Below are 14,139 nucleotides of genomic sequence, written 5' to 3' on the forward strand. Positions count from 1 at the left end.
TATTCTACATCATTAGGGGGATGTGATAATTCAGAGATACATACAGTGGACAGTGATCAAGACACAAACAATCTCCTGTTTGTGGGTAATTGCGAAAAGAAATGGAAACATCAGAAAAGTAAGGGGCACAATTCTCAACCAGGAAGTAAAGGTGATGATTCAGATCTGCAAAATCCCTGCAAATCTGATGCTGGTGAAAATAAACTGCAGGGGAAGAAGAAAAACTATGCCGTAGCATTAGAACAATGTGATGTTTCAGATACTGTTATGGTCGATAAACAAGACTTACAAATTTTCCAACTTCTACAGAGTAATACGAAAAAACTGAAGAAAAGGAAAAAAGACAGCAACAGTTCCATACTCAGGGAAGAATGTGACAATTCAGATTTGCAAAATCTTAAGTTAGTAGGTGATGGTGAAAAAAGCAAGAAAAATCACCGATGCAGGTCACTGGAAACTGATGCTACAACGCAAGTGAGCTCCATAGCGATTAAGACAGAGAGTCAACATTCTGAGTTGATGGGTAATGAAAGAAACCAAATGAATAAGCAAACACATCGTTCCTACTCAGATGAGACTGGTATTTCAGTCTCTGCTGTAAAGACTAAACAAATACTGCAAAGTGCAAGGTTAGTGGAAAATGGTGATGAGGAAAAAGACCATGTCACGGCAGTAAAAACTGCTGTAGAGATTACAACAAAAGAGACTCCACACTTCATACAGAATCCTGAGTTAATGAGTGGTAAAGATGGCTACTTGACTAAAAGGAAGCGTCATTCCAGTTCAGCAGAAGAGAGAGGTGGGAAAAACCATTGTAAATCAGCAGAAGGTATTGATAATTTGGAGACTCCTGCAAAGGATCATCAAGAAAATGCAATATCAGCGTATGTTGACGTTGATACAGAAGGATCAACCCAAAAATGCAAAAGGAGAAAGAAGAAAATGCAGTTTGAGAATATAAACGGAGATGTTCCCCACAATGAATCTGAAATTCCTCAAAAGCCTATCAAGAAATGCAAAATAAGCAACATTTTGCCGTTTGGAAATTGTAGTGCAGACTTTCGAGGAACAAATGACAATTCTTTGCAGAAACATAAAGTAAATTGCAATGGAAATCAAACTGTGGGGAAGGAAGCAGAGGTCTTTTCCAAGGCTGTGGATGTCAGTGGTATTGCAGAAATCACTGGAGGGCAGACTGAGCAGATAGTGCATAATTCTAGCACGGCTTGTGAAGAAACTGTTAAAATCTCCAATAACTACATACAAAAGAGAGACCGTCCATTAGGTTGTAAGAGTTCTGGCAGACCCAAAATGTTGATGCCGGGTGGACCTAAAAAGTCTCCTGCAACTCAAAGTAGACTGAAAAATAAGCAGCCACGGCAGCATATGACAGAATCTAATAGTAATGCTAGCATTACAACTGTTGAGAACTTTCAGTGGGAGGAAGTGCCTATTGGTCAAGATAAAACTAAATGCAATCAGATGGACAAATCAAAATTGACTGAGCTGCTTAAGGACTTTATCCCTAACGTGGAAAAGCTGACAAATGATACACTGTATAGCATGTATAAATATGACCTTCCGAGGTTTCAAAAGTTTAAAGCTGAAGGTAGGGCTAATCCCAGAACTAATGTTTTTATTCACTTAGCAATACCGAGACTTATTGCTGAACAATTTGTTGGATAATTTTAGTTTTTCAATTATAAAGTTATAGTTCAATAATATTGTGGAAACCAAGATTATTTAACACCAAATGGGGAGGTATTGATGTTCTGAAATGTTAAATAAATGCTTAAGAGTTCACAACCATGTTATTCAACATCTATATAGGGCAGATTTCCTGTGGTGTTGCATTTAGCCAACTAGAGACTTTTTATAAGTGTGGATGTTATGGCAAGCATCATTCCCAGGGAAATTGAATTATTATCCTTGGAAACACAAGGAAGGAGACTTAGTTTCTTGAAGTATTAGGATACGAATGAGCTGTATTCTTCAATTGTGTTTCTAACTTTTTAGGAACAGTGGGCTGGGAAGTTCTGGGATTGATTGGAGAAGGAGATCCTGGAATGAGGTGGCATTAGAGGAGGTTTTGGGGTCTTGTAAAATTTGAGAGAATTTGGAAATTTCAAGTCCAACAACTTGTGAAAAATGGAAAGACTCCAGTGGTTTGAATGTGAAGAACAGTGGTGAAATGGGTAGGAGAGAAGTGGGGGAAATAAAGAGAGTCCTAAAATGGGAATGAGTGCCTTAAATGGAAATTTTGTCAGATTTGAAAAGTGTAAGATGACATTGTTATGAAGGGATTGAAGATTCAGTCTAACGTTTATGGCAGGGGTTGGGTGTCTAATGGAATGTGCCAATCCATGCTCGTACTCAAGATATTTATTTACTTGTCCTCAATAATACTTGTATTCAGGAGCTGAGTGTTCATAAAGCAATAATAAATGTTAATGAATCAAGCAATATGACTTCCACCTCTCTCAGCTGTTTATGGCCTGCCTGATTGGAATGCTGCACTTAAACAGCAGTTTTCCATGATTTAACTTAGCTGGTGTGAGGATGGACTGACAATGTGGTGTTCTATGGGTATTTTTAGAAAACCACTGGATGAGTGTGTAAGTTTGATGTACCTCTTTTTATGATTGTGAAACAATTTTAACAATGTGTTTGGTGTGCACAGAGCAGCTGCTTTGGAGATCCTAGGCGAGTTGTTTATACCGCACCATACAGAAACATGTTGTCAAATATGAGGATGGAAAAGTCAAATTCCGTTCTGCAATAAATGATAACAAACAATCTTTATATTTTTAAAAATCACAATTATTCTCTTGGTATTGTTTAATTGTGGATGTATTACTCGCTAGTGCATCAGGTACGATCATTTAGGAAGTTGTCACAAGTGGACTTTAAAGGGGATGATTATTTGAAAGAATTACACCTTGAGGATTGTGACTGCTTAAATAATTTATAACATTTATAGGATTTGTCCGTATATTACTAAACAACTTTGATAAATAATCTACAATTGCCCATAAATTATTAGCCTCTGAATTAGAAGGAAATTTCTATATTATTTTGAGAGACTCTTCCTTGTGTCCAACTAAACAAGTAGATAAAATTCACTTGACCATACTATATTCCATCCTAAAGCATTGTGATGAAGTGTCTGTCTAGATTTCCTGGCCCAGAGTAGATCACAAATTTGAAATGTTCAAGCAGTTTCAAGGCCGAAGAGATTACGAGAGAGATCCCCTGAGGTTTGTCCGGAGGAAGGAGGGTAACTTCTTCAGTCTAGGCATCCTTAGAAGAGGCTTCGCAGTGGGGTTAAAATTGAATCAGAGATAGTAGGAACTGCAGATGCTGGAGAATCCGAGACAACAAGGTGCAGAGCTGGATGAACACAGCAGGCCAAGCGGCATCATAGGAGCAGAAAGGCTGACGTTTCGGGCCTAGACCCTTCATCAGAAATGGGGGAGGGGAAGGGGGTTCTGAAATTAATAGGGAGAGAGGGGGAGGCGGATAGAAGATGGATAGAGGAGAAGATAGGTGGAGAGGAAACAGACAGGTCGAAGAAGCGGGGATGGAGCCAGTAAAGGTGAGGCAGGTACTAAGAAAGGTGACGTCACCTGGTCAATATTCATCCCTTACGTAACATTGCTAAAAACATTATCTGTTACCATGTTTTTTTGTGGCAGCTTGCTGTCTACATTACAGTGACCAACCTTCCAAAACTAAATTGCTTCATTGGTGATAAAGTGCTTTGGGGTCATGAAAGGTGCCACGTCATAGCAGGTTTTCCTTTTCTTCCTACTGAATCTTCTGTCATTTATACAGAGCTAAGAAGTGAACTTAGTGCTCAATATAATCTATACTCCTGGTTTTTAAAAGACTTCTCTTAAACTGGAATTATTGTATAATTTGTCCTCTATAGGAATTTCCATCCGACAAGGCAAGTTTACTGAGCAAGAAAACCAACAATTGCAGAAAAACCTGAAAGAACTAATGGAACTAACTGGAATTCAAAATGAATGGGACCTGTTACATGTTCCTGAGTCTGTTGAAGAGATGATAAGAATTAGACGACTGAAAATGAATAATTTATTCTGTTGCAAACTAGGTATTTCTGTGGTTTTAGTTTCATTGTTATGCCTATATAATTGTATATATCAGCAGCGGATATGTCCCATTTTTGAATGTTGCAGCATCTGACGACCATCTCATCCAGGTATTGAAACTGATTGCACCCCTTTTGTATCTGTTGAGTGATAGTCATTTACAAATTTTCCTTTGTTGCTGCCATGAATATCTTACTCAATTTCACTTCCCTTGCTTTTCAACCAAAATTAATTTTACATATTTCAAAACATCCTTTTCACAGCTGAAGATATTCCAAGACCATGGAAGTGCGTTTATCAGCGAGCTAAGAGAATGTATCACCCTCATCGATGTAAAGGCAGGTGGGTTAACCTGGAATAACTCATCAGTTATTTATTTTTATACATAGCAATTTAATTATTTGCATGTTAGGTTTTCCTTGCCAATGATAATCAGTTTCTGCAACAACAACAGATAATTCAAAATTATAAAATTTAACTCTGGGTCAGTTGTATTTCATATTATTTTGTTGGAGGTGGCAGTAACATTTTAGCATTTGGTGTTTTGCTTTTTATGTGGTTAGTCATTGGTGCGAATGTTATGTCCCGTTAATTCAGTCTCACATTACTGATGTGTCTCCATTCAGTTAAAATCTGCTGTCTCTGAGGTTGTTGATGCTTCCTCTGAAAAATAAAAATCTGAGATTTTTAAGTCGGTTTCTCCCTTTCTCTCCCCTTTGTTTTAGTTATCATTCTTGAAGTCTGAGCTTATAGGCGGAGTATTTTGACAGCATCTTGATGAGAAGTGTCACGCTTCCTTCACTTTGTACCAGAAGTAGCCGAGTATTATCAAATAGGAGAAAATACAGGAAATTGGAAGTATATGCTGACACAGTTAGATGATATAGTGAGAGAAGTGGCTCATGTAGAGTTGGAAAAGGCATAAACTAGTTGAATCCAACGACCATTTCTATGCTGAATATTTTATGCCATACCATCAGTTTCTCCCTCCCCCATCCTCCTTCTCACTAGCTTCGGGTGCTGATGTCACTGACCATATGCTAATGCTTTCCTAGCTTGAGACTTAAAAATGTGGCACAAACTGGGAATAACTCCTTGTTTTGCTTAGCTCAATCCTGTGCTACATTTAGCAGCTGAGCCACTGCCGAACCTCAAACTGTTCTACGAAAAAGCGAGCTGCATTTGGGAAATTTTGTGTCAAGATCAGACACTTCTTCACAGGGAATATGAGTTGAAGGATACTCTGGGTTATGCTTCTGTATTTTCTAGCAGATATAGTGCAAAATTAGCAGATACATTACCGGTAACCAGCAAGCTGCACTGAACTGCTCCACAACCTTCCAAGATATATCCACACTTCTCCAGTTCTGGTCTCTTGAACATCCCTGATTTTAATCCCTGCACCATTGGTGGCATTCTGCTGCCACGGCCCTAAATTCTGCAGTTTGTCCCTAAACCTCACCATTTCTGTACTTTTCTCTTTGATTTTTCTTTAGACCTACATCTTTGACTAAGTTTTTGGTCATGAGCTGTCATTGTCTCTTGTATTTTTCGATGTCAAAATTCAAGCCTTTCTTTTTAAATGTAGATGAAACTGATATAATTATATTGGTTTATTAATATAGACCATTCCTTGACCTTACAGTATTTTTTGTTTTAAATCCGTCTCACAGGAAAAGCACTTTTTGCAGCAATCCCAAAATATATCCTGGTCTGGCCAGAATTTGTACTTCTGAATTTGTGTCCAATCACTTAACTGCAGCATACAATCTTGCTGGGTGGCAGTATAGTTCCTGGCACTAGTTGATTTTTTGTTCTTATTTTTGTACGTTAGTCAGTCTTCTGAGATTAACTATAGATGTGTTGTTATTAGGTACTCAGAAGAAGAACTGAACAAACTGCGACGTTTGCAAGTTGAGTATGGCAATCACTGGAAAAAGATTGCGAAATTCATGGAACGTTCTGATGGATCTGTTATATGCCGAGCAAAAACAATGAAAAATTGTAAGTTAAATTATTGAAACATGCATTTTCTTCCTCCTGTGAAGTTCAGTGGAAGTGTCGTCACTATCTCTGTTGGATATCTAAAATAGCCTTGTAATTAATAGGAATACAATATGTGTAGAAATATTCTGTAGTTCAGGGTATTAGGTAATTCTGGTTAACCTAAAAGATGACATAAAATCTAGATGATTTAAGCAGCCTTCTTAAAATAGCCTTGTTAAGAGATCTAGCAAATCCTATGGCAGGAGACTCTTTCCCTGCATTAAATTGTGGCATTCCTTAATGAGAATTCAAAGATGCTTCAGCATGATTCAGACAAGATGAGTGGGCAAATGCATTGCAGAAGAAATATTATGTAGATCAGTGTGAGATTATCTACTTTGGTAGCAAAACAGGAAGGCAGATTATTATCTGATGCATTGGGAAGCGGGGCGGGGTGGGGGGGTGGGTGGGTGGTCCTTGTACACCCATCAGTGAAAGTAAGTATGCAGGGGCAGCCGGTGGTGATGAAGGCAAACGGTATGTTGGCCTTCATAGCAAAAGCACTCGCATATATGAGCAGGGATGTCTTGCTACAGTTTTAAAGGGCCTTGGTGAGGCCACATCTGTAGTATTGTGTGCAATTTCAGCCTCCTTATTTGAGGAAGAATGTTCTGGCTTTGGATGGAATACAACAACAACTTACCAGACACATTCATGGGATAACAGGATTGATATATGAAGAGAGACTGGATTGGTTAGGGTTATATTCACTGGAGTTTAAAAGAATGAGAGGGTGTCTCATAGAAACCTATAAAATTCTGTAGGACTAGGCAGGGTAAATGAAGGAATGATGTTCCCAACAATTGGGGAATGCAGAACCAGGAATCACAGTCTAAGTATATGGGTAGACCATTTAGGAATGAGATGAGAGGAAATTTCTTCACTCAGAGAGTGGTAAGTCTGTAGAATTTTCTGTTACAGTTATCAGTTGAGGCCAAACTGTTGAATGTTTTCAAGGAGGTAGATATTGTTCTGAGGGCTAAAGGGATCAAAGGGTCTGAGAAGAGAGAACAGGGTATTGAGTTGTTTGATTAGCCTGAATCACATTGAATGGTGGAGCAGGCTTAATGGGCTGAATGGCCTGCTCCTGCTCCTGTTTTCTATTTCTCTGATTCCCAGCAAGAAGCTACAATAATGTCACGAAGACTTCTTTGGCAGCCATTCACATTAAAGAATTCTCTCGGACAGCCAACCATGGAATGAAAAGCACTAAAGTCAAACCACTTTTTAAAATAATAGAGCAAAATAAAAACAGGGGGTTCTGCTATAATGCATGTTCTGGCAACGCGAATTGGCAATAATGCGATAGGGAAATGGTATTTCTAAAATGCGAACTTTGTGAGGGCTATGATGTGATTCCGTCGAGTCCACTGGACTTGCTCTTTTAAGAAAGGATTCGAAATACTGCCACTTCACGATTCTTTCCCCAACAATCTGCTTATTGGTTTTCAAGAATTTATTCAATTTATTTTTCAAAGTTGTTATTGAATGTTTTACTTAATACTCAAGTTGAAACCGAACCATTGATTCATAAAGTTTTAGCACAACTTCCTTTTTGTAAACTATGCATCTATTAATGTTCACAGTCAAACACACCTGCCTTTCTCACTGGAACCTCACTGTCACATACTTACAAGTTGCAGTTATTTTCAGCAGCCACTTATTTATCTTCGCTTATCTTTGACATTAAATACAAATCCTAACCCCTCCATTTGCCTCAGATGAAATAAATATGGAGCATTCAAAAGTTGATGAGATCTGCATGCAAGATTTCATGGCTGCTGTCAAAGCTCGCCTAAAGAACTTGTATAAAAATAGTCAAATCACCTGTTCTTGAAATATCATTTCCCTCTTCTGGAACCTGTTACTGTACAACAGTGAGAAGTTCAGGCTTGTTGGCTGTGGAGCAGATTGTTTACCGATATTCATTGTCAAGTTCTATATGGAGAACAGTCACTTGAGCAAGATTGAGAAAGATCAGTGGTTCTTGTAGAACAGGCTAGTACAGCAGGTGGACCATGGGCTGCGCTGTAAATACGTGCTTCCCAGCCATGGTCATTCTGCAGCCACATCTCTTTAAAGACAGTTAGATCATATCTGTTCACTTCAGTTAATGCTGTCATATCATCCACCTTGTTGCAAATGCAGGGGACGTATCGGTGATAATGGGGGTTAAAGGGATGGGTAGAGGTTTCAGAGATAGGGAGGTTTTGTACCAGCTGTGGAAAGTTATGAGGGTAGTGGGAATTGAAGGGACAGATAGAGTTAGACTTAGGGAGGCTGAAAAGTGCTCAAAACTGTTAGAGAGTTGCAGGTGCTTGAGAATGTTAGTGGGAAAAAGGGCTTTAGGAATTGGAGATACTGTAGTTCCAGAGATATAGAGGGCTGGATTAGATTCCAGAGATAGAGATCGATGTAGGGAGTGAGAGGCACGCGTGTGCAGAATGAGTGAGGGACACACGCAAACACACAGAGCTTGAGTGTTGAATGATTTTTTTGGTGCTCTGCCCCTAACCCCGCTTTTCCCATAGGCCCCATTATCTCTATAGCGCGATTTTGAATAACACAATGTTGTGCTGGAACGCAATAATCGTGTTACAGCAGAACCTCCTGTATTGGCAAATACACCTGGAGTGAAAATAGAAGCTGTAATAGCGTGAAACTACGTAATAATTGTTTTTAAATTATTTTAATGAATGTAATTAACCTTAAAAGTGATGCCTACAGACTCTACAATATAAAATAATATTTCACAAATCAGATCCATGGTTCAGCAGTAGCTATTGCTCAGATCACCATTAAAAACTCCTGTTCAGTAAAAAATTTAAAAAATTAAAAGATAAAATGAAACCTTGTCACCGCATCAACTAATTTCAATGATGCTGACTGTCGATGTAGTGAAGTATCAACAACGGATTTTTCCATTAATCTGTGCTTGCGCTAAATCCTGAAGTTCCAATTAGACAGGAATTGACAGTGAACAATTTGCTGACAGTTTGTACTCAAAATCCCCAGCAAATTCCATTAAGTTTTCCAAATATAAGTGTTTGAGGGACTAGTAGCTTGAAATAATTAAATGCATATTAGTCTTTTCTCATGGTACCACTCTGATCTATGAATCAAAAGGTCATGGATATAGACAAATAATCTCAGTTGACACTTCACTATATGTCTGCCAGTGTTTTGTTGTCTGATTATTTTAAACATGAAACATTAAACTAAGGCACAGGCGGACACAAAAGAACCCATGGCATTATTCAAAGAAGGGTAAGACTTTACTGTCAATTCTCCTCCAAATCTAATTGTAACTTCAGGATTTAGTGCGAGCACAGATTAATGGAGAAATCCTAAAGTTGTTGTCTGTCATTCATGACTCCACCACAGTCTGCATTGTTGATACCTCACCACAAGAGTGGTTTTATGTAGTGTCCTGACCAATTTTTATCCCTCAACCAACACTGTCAAAACTTGAACATTTATTTGTTTGTGGATCCTTGCTGTGCACCAATTGGCTACCATCATACCTCATGTTACAACAGTTGTGATATTGTGAACTTATTTTCTTTTATAGCATTTTAGAAAGTTACTATTACTTTTAAGTTATGCCAATGGGGGACATATACATAGAATTTGGAGGGGAGAAAAAGGTGAAGGACTTGTTTCCATGCTGTATGATCCTGTGAACTCTATGAACCACTTAGCCAATGGATCTGTGCTGGTGTTTATGATTCACACAAATCTCCACTTAGCCCTCTTTGTCCAATTCAAGTATCATTTCCTGTTTTATTGTTCCTCCACCATCATCCAGCTAGGCGAGGCTACAAGTGTCTGGTTTCATTCTTTCTTACATCGTGACAGACAATCTGTAATAGTTTCTGTTCCCACATGACCTCTGGGTCACCCAATCTTTGATTCACTCCTATTTCTGATCCTTTTAGCGACTTCATCCAAAACCAGTGTCCATTTCAAAGTGTATGCATATGACACCCAGCTGTACTACTTCGTCACCTCTCTCAACCTTTACACTACCTCTCAATTCCTGGAGGAGTAGAACATTGGGAGGACCGAAGTGATTGTCTTTTTATCTTCCACAAGGTCAGTACCTGAGATACTGATTTCGTCAGCTCTCTGGTGGCTAAGTGGGGCTATTCCAGATAGTTTATGACTTTAGTGTCATATTTGACCAAAGATGAACATCTGACCACACGGTTGTGCAATTGTTAGGACGACCTGTTTGGACCTCTAACATTGTGTGACTCTGCCCCTACCTCAGCACACTTCGTTATGTGTATAGTTACCACTCCAGCGCATTCCTGGCCACTCATTTTCTATCCTCTGTAGATTTGAACTAATCTAAATCTCTGTCCTAACTTGAACCAAGCCATATTAGACCATCAATTGGTTTTAAAAAAAAGAGCAGAATCAGGCCATTCAGTGCATCAAGTCTGTTCTACCGTTCAGTCGTGGCATATTTAATTCTCAACCCCACTCTCCTGGCTTCTCCCATAACTCTTGATCCCGTTACTAATCAAGAACCTATCTATCTCTGTCTTAATGACACTCAATGACTTGGCCTCCACAGCCTTCTGTGGCAATGAATTCAACAGATTCAGCATTCTCTGGCTGAAGAAATTTTTCCTCTTCTTAGTTCTAAAGCGTCGTCTCTTCATTCTGAGGCTGTGCCCTTGGGTGCTAATCTTTCTTATCATTGGAAACATCTTCTCCTTGTCCATTCGGTACAGACCACCCAGTATTCTGTAAGTTTCAATGAAATCTCCCCTCATCCTTCTAAATTCCATTGATTAGTCCTCAACCTCCTTTCATATGACAAACCCTTCATGCCTGGGATCATTCTTGTGATCATATTTCCTCAGATACAGGGCCCAAAACACAAATGTGGTCCAGCCAGAACCTTGCACAGCTTCAGCAGTGCATACTTGCTGTTGTATCCTAGCCTTTCAAAAAAATGCTCACATTGCATTTGCCTTCCTAACTGCCAACTGAACCTGCATGTTAACCTTAAGAGAATCCTGAACTAGGACTCCTCTGTCCCTCTGTGCTTCTGATTTCCGAAGTCTTTCCCCATTTAGAAAATAGTCTATCCCTCAACTAGTTTGTGCATAACCTCATCCTTTCCCAGATCGTATTTCACATGCCACTTCTTTGCCCACTCTCCTAGTCTGTCCAAGTTCTTCTGCAGCCTCTCTGCTTCCTCAACACTACCTGCCCCTCCACCTATCTTTGTGCCATCTGCAAACTTAGCAACAATGCACTCAGTTCCTTCTTCCAGATCATTAATGTATAGTGTGAATAGTTGTGGACACAACACCCCTGTAGAACTCCATTAGTCACCGGCTGCCATCCTGAAAAAGATTCCTTTATCCCCAGTTTCTGACTTCTGCCAGTTAGCCAGTCCTCTATCCATGCCACTACCTTGCCCCTAACAAGCACCTTATTTAGCAGTCTCTTGTATGATACCTTGTCAAAGGTCTTCTGGAAATCCAAATAGAACACGACCACTTGCTCTCCTTTGTCTAACTTGCTCATTAACTCCTCAAAGAATTCTAACAGACTTGTCAGACATTTCCTCCCCTTGCCAAAGCCATGCTGACTCAGCCCTATTTTGCCATGCACTATCAAACACTCTGCAATCTCATTCTTAATAATGGCCTCTCAAATCTTACCAACAACTGAGGTCAGACTAACCAGCCTGTAATTTCCTGTCTTCAGCCTCGCCTTCTTAAACAGGGATGTTACATTAGACATTTTCCAATCCTATGGGACCCTCCAGTGATTCCTGGATTGAGAGATCACCGCAAATGCTTCCACCATCTCCTCAGCTATGTCCTTCAGAATCCTGGGTTGTAGTCCATCTAATCCAGGTGATTTATCCAGATTTCTACAAATTATTTTTCAAACCTTTCAGTTTCCACAGCAGCACTTTAGTTATGGCAACTACACTCACCTCTTCCTCCTGACTCTCTTGAAATCCTGGTATGCTATGGGTTCACCCATGACTCCTGTGTTTGCCAAACTACATTGCCTCTAAGCAACACCTCAAATTTTTAAAATTTTCATCCTGGTATAAAAGTCACTCAAAGGTCTCCCCTTGGTTATCTGTATAAACTCTTCCGGCCCTACAGTCCTCTCAAGATATCCATGCTGCTTTAGCTCTGGCCTCTTAAGCATCCGGATTTTAATCCCAATACCATTGCATGTCTACAGCTGCAAAACCTTATGGTCTGGAATTTCCACCCTAAAATGATTTGCCTCTGTACCTCTCCTATAAGATACTACTTAAAAACTATTTGATCAAGTTTTTGATGATCCACCTAATTTGACTCAATGTCAACTTTTGTTTTAATTGTTTAAAATTCCTTTCTGGGATTTTAGACATTGCTGGTTGGGCCAGCATTTATTTCCCACCCCTAACGGCCCTTGAGAAGGTGGTGGTGAACTGACCTCTTAAACTGAATGCAGTCCTTGAGGTGCAGGAACATGCATAGTGCTGTTTAGGAAGGGACATACAGAACTTTGACCCAATGACAGAAAGGAACTGATAGAGTTCCAAGTCAGGATGATATGCGACATGGAGAGGAACTTGTAGGTGGTGGTGTTCCCATATATATGTTCCTCTTGCCCTTCCAGATGGCAGAGCTTGCATTTGGAAGATGCTGTCGAAGGATACTTAGTGAGTTACTGTAGTGCATCTTTCAGATGGAACACATTGCTGCACTCTGCATTAGTGATGAAGGGAATGAATGTTCATAGTGGATGGGGTGCCAATGAACAGCATACTTTGTTCTGGATTGTGTCAAGTTTCTTCAGTGTTGTTGGAGTTACATCCATCCAGGCAAGTGGAGAGTATTCCATTATACTCCAGATGTGCCTTGTCGGTGATATGCAGGTAAATTGCATGCCAGAGAACTCTTAGCTGCTGACCTGATCTTGTAGCCATGGTATATACATGGCTGGTTCATTTAAATTTCTGGTCAATGATAACCTCCAGGATTTTGATCGTGTGAAATTCAGTGACAGTATTGCCGTTGAATGGATTCCCTCTTGTTGGAGATGGTCGTTACCTGGCAGTTGTGTGGCACAAATATTATTTGCTACTTATTGCTCAAAGCCTGGATATTATGCAGGTCTTGCTTTATGCAGATACAAATTGCTTCAGAATCTGAAGAGTTGCAAATGATGCTGAACATTGGGCAGTCATCGGTGAACATATGCCACTTCCAACCTTATGGTGGAGGATTTAATGAAACTGGTGAAAATGTTTGGACTGAGGAGGCTGCTGTGAGGAACTCTAGTGGAAATGTCCTGGGGCTGAGATGGTTGGCCTCCAGCAACCACAACCATCTACCTTTGTGCTAGGCATGACCTCAACCAGTGGAGAAATTTCCTCCAATTCCCATTGATTCCAGTTCTAATAGGCTCCTTGATGCCACAGTTGGTCAAATGCTGAAGCGCATTTGTGAAGGGCACTCACTCTCACCTCACCTTCAAAGTGCCTTACAAGGTTTTAATATGTTAAAGGTACTACATAAATACAAGATTTTTTTATTGTTTAAAAATAATTTTAAAAAACTGAATAGTTGGGCGGCACGGTGGCTCAGTGACTAGCACTGCTGCCTAACAGCGCCAGGAACCCGGGTTCGATACCACCCTCGGGTGATTGTCTGTGTGGAGTTTGCACATTCTCGCCGTATCTGTCGGTTTCCTCCCACAAACCAAAAATGTCCAGGCTAGATGGATTGGCCGTGCTAAATTGCCCATAGTGTTCAAGGATGTGTAGATTAGGGGGATGGGTCTGGGTGGGATGCTCTGAGTGTCGGTGTGGACTTGTTGGGCCGAAGGGCTTGTTTCCACACTGTAGGGAATCTATGATCAATCTATGACCTATAATAATTTAACTTTTACATTAATTTATCAGTTATATGAACAAATTAAGCAAAGTAACTACTGTAACGAGAAT

General features: G+C 39.8%; 1 protein-coding gene and 1 non-coding gene across 2 annotated transcripts in view; both read left to right on the forward strand.

Annotated features, from left to right (window-relative positions):
- The window catches only part of LOC109935023 (transcription termination factor 1), a 28,366-nt gene that overhangs the window by 4,844 nt on the left and 9,383 nt on the right, over positions 1–14,139 (forward strand). Inside the window, 4 exon segments of the mRNA XM_048613386.1 lie at positions 1–1,609; positions 3,932–4,117; positions 4,379–4,457; positions 5,989–6,119. The exon segment at positions 1–1,609 is cut by the window's left edge and continues 15 nt beyond it. Of these exon segments, the coding sequence (XP_048469343.1) occupies positions 1–1,609; positions 3,932–4,117; positions 4,379–4,457; positions 5,989–6,119 (2,005 nt within the window).
- Positions 2,668–2,796, forward strand: LOC125486419. Its single transcript, XR_007265094.1, has one exon. It is a non-coding gene; the product is annotated as a small nucleolar RNA SNORA11 (small nucleolar RNA).

The sequence above is a fragment of the Rhincodon typus genome, chromosome 28 (genome assembly GCF_021869965.1).
Source record: "Rhincodon typus isolate 14 chromosome 28, sRhiTyp1.1, whole genome shotgun sequence".
In the NCBI taxonomy this organism is placed as follows: domain Eukaryota; kingdom Metazoa; phylum Chordata; class Chondrichthyes; order Orectolobiformes; family Rhincodontidae; genus Rhincodon; species Rhincodon typus.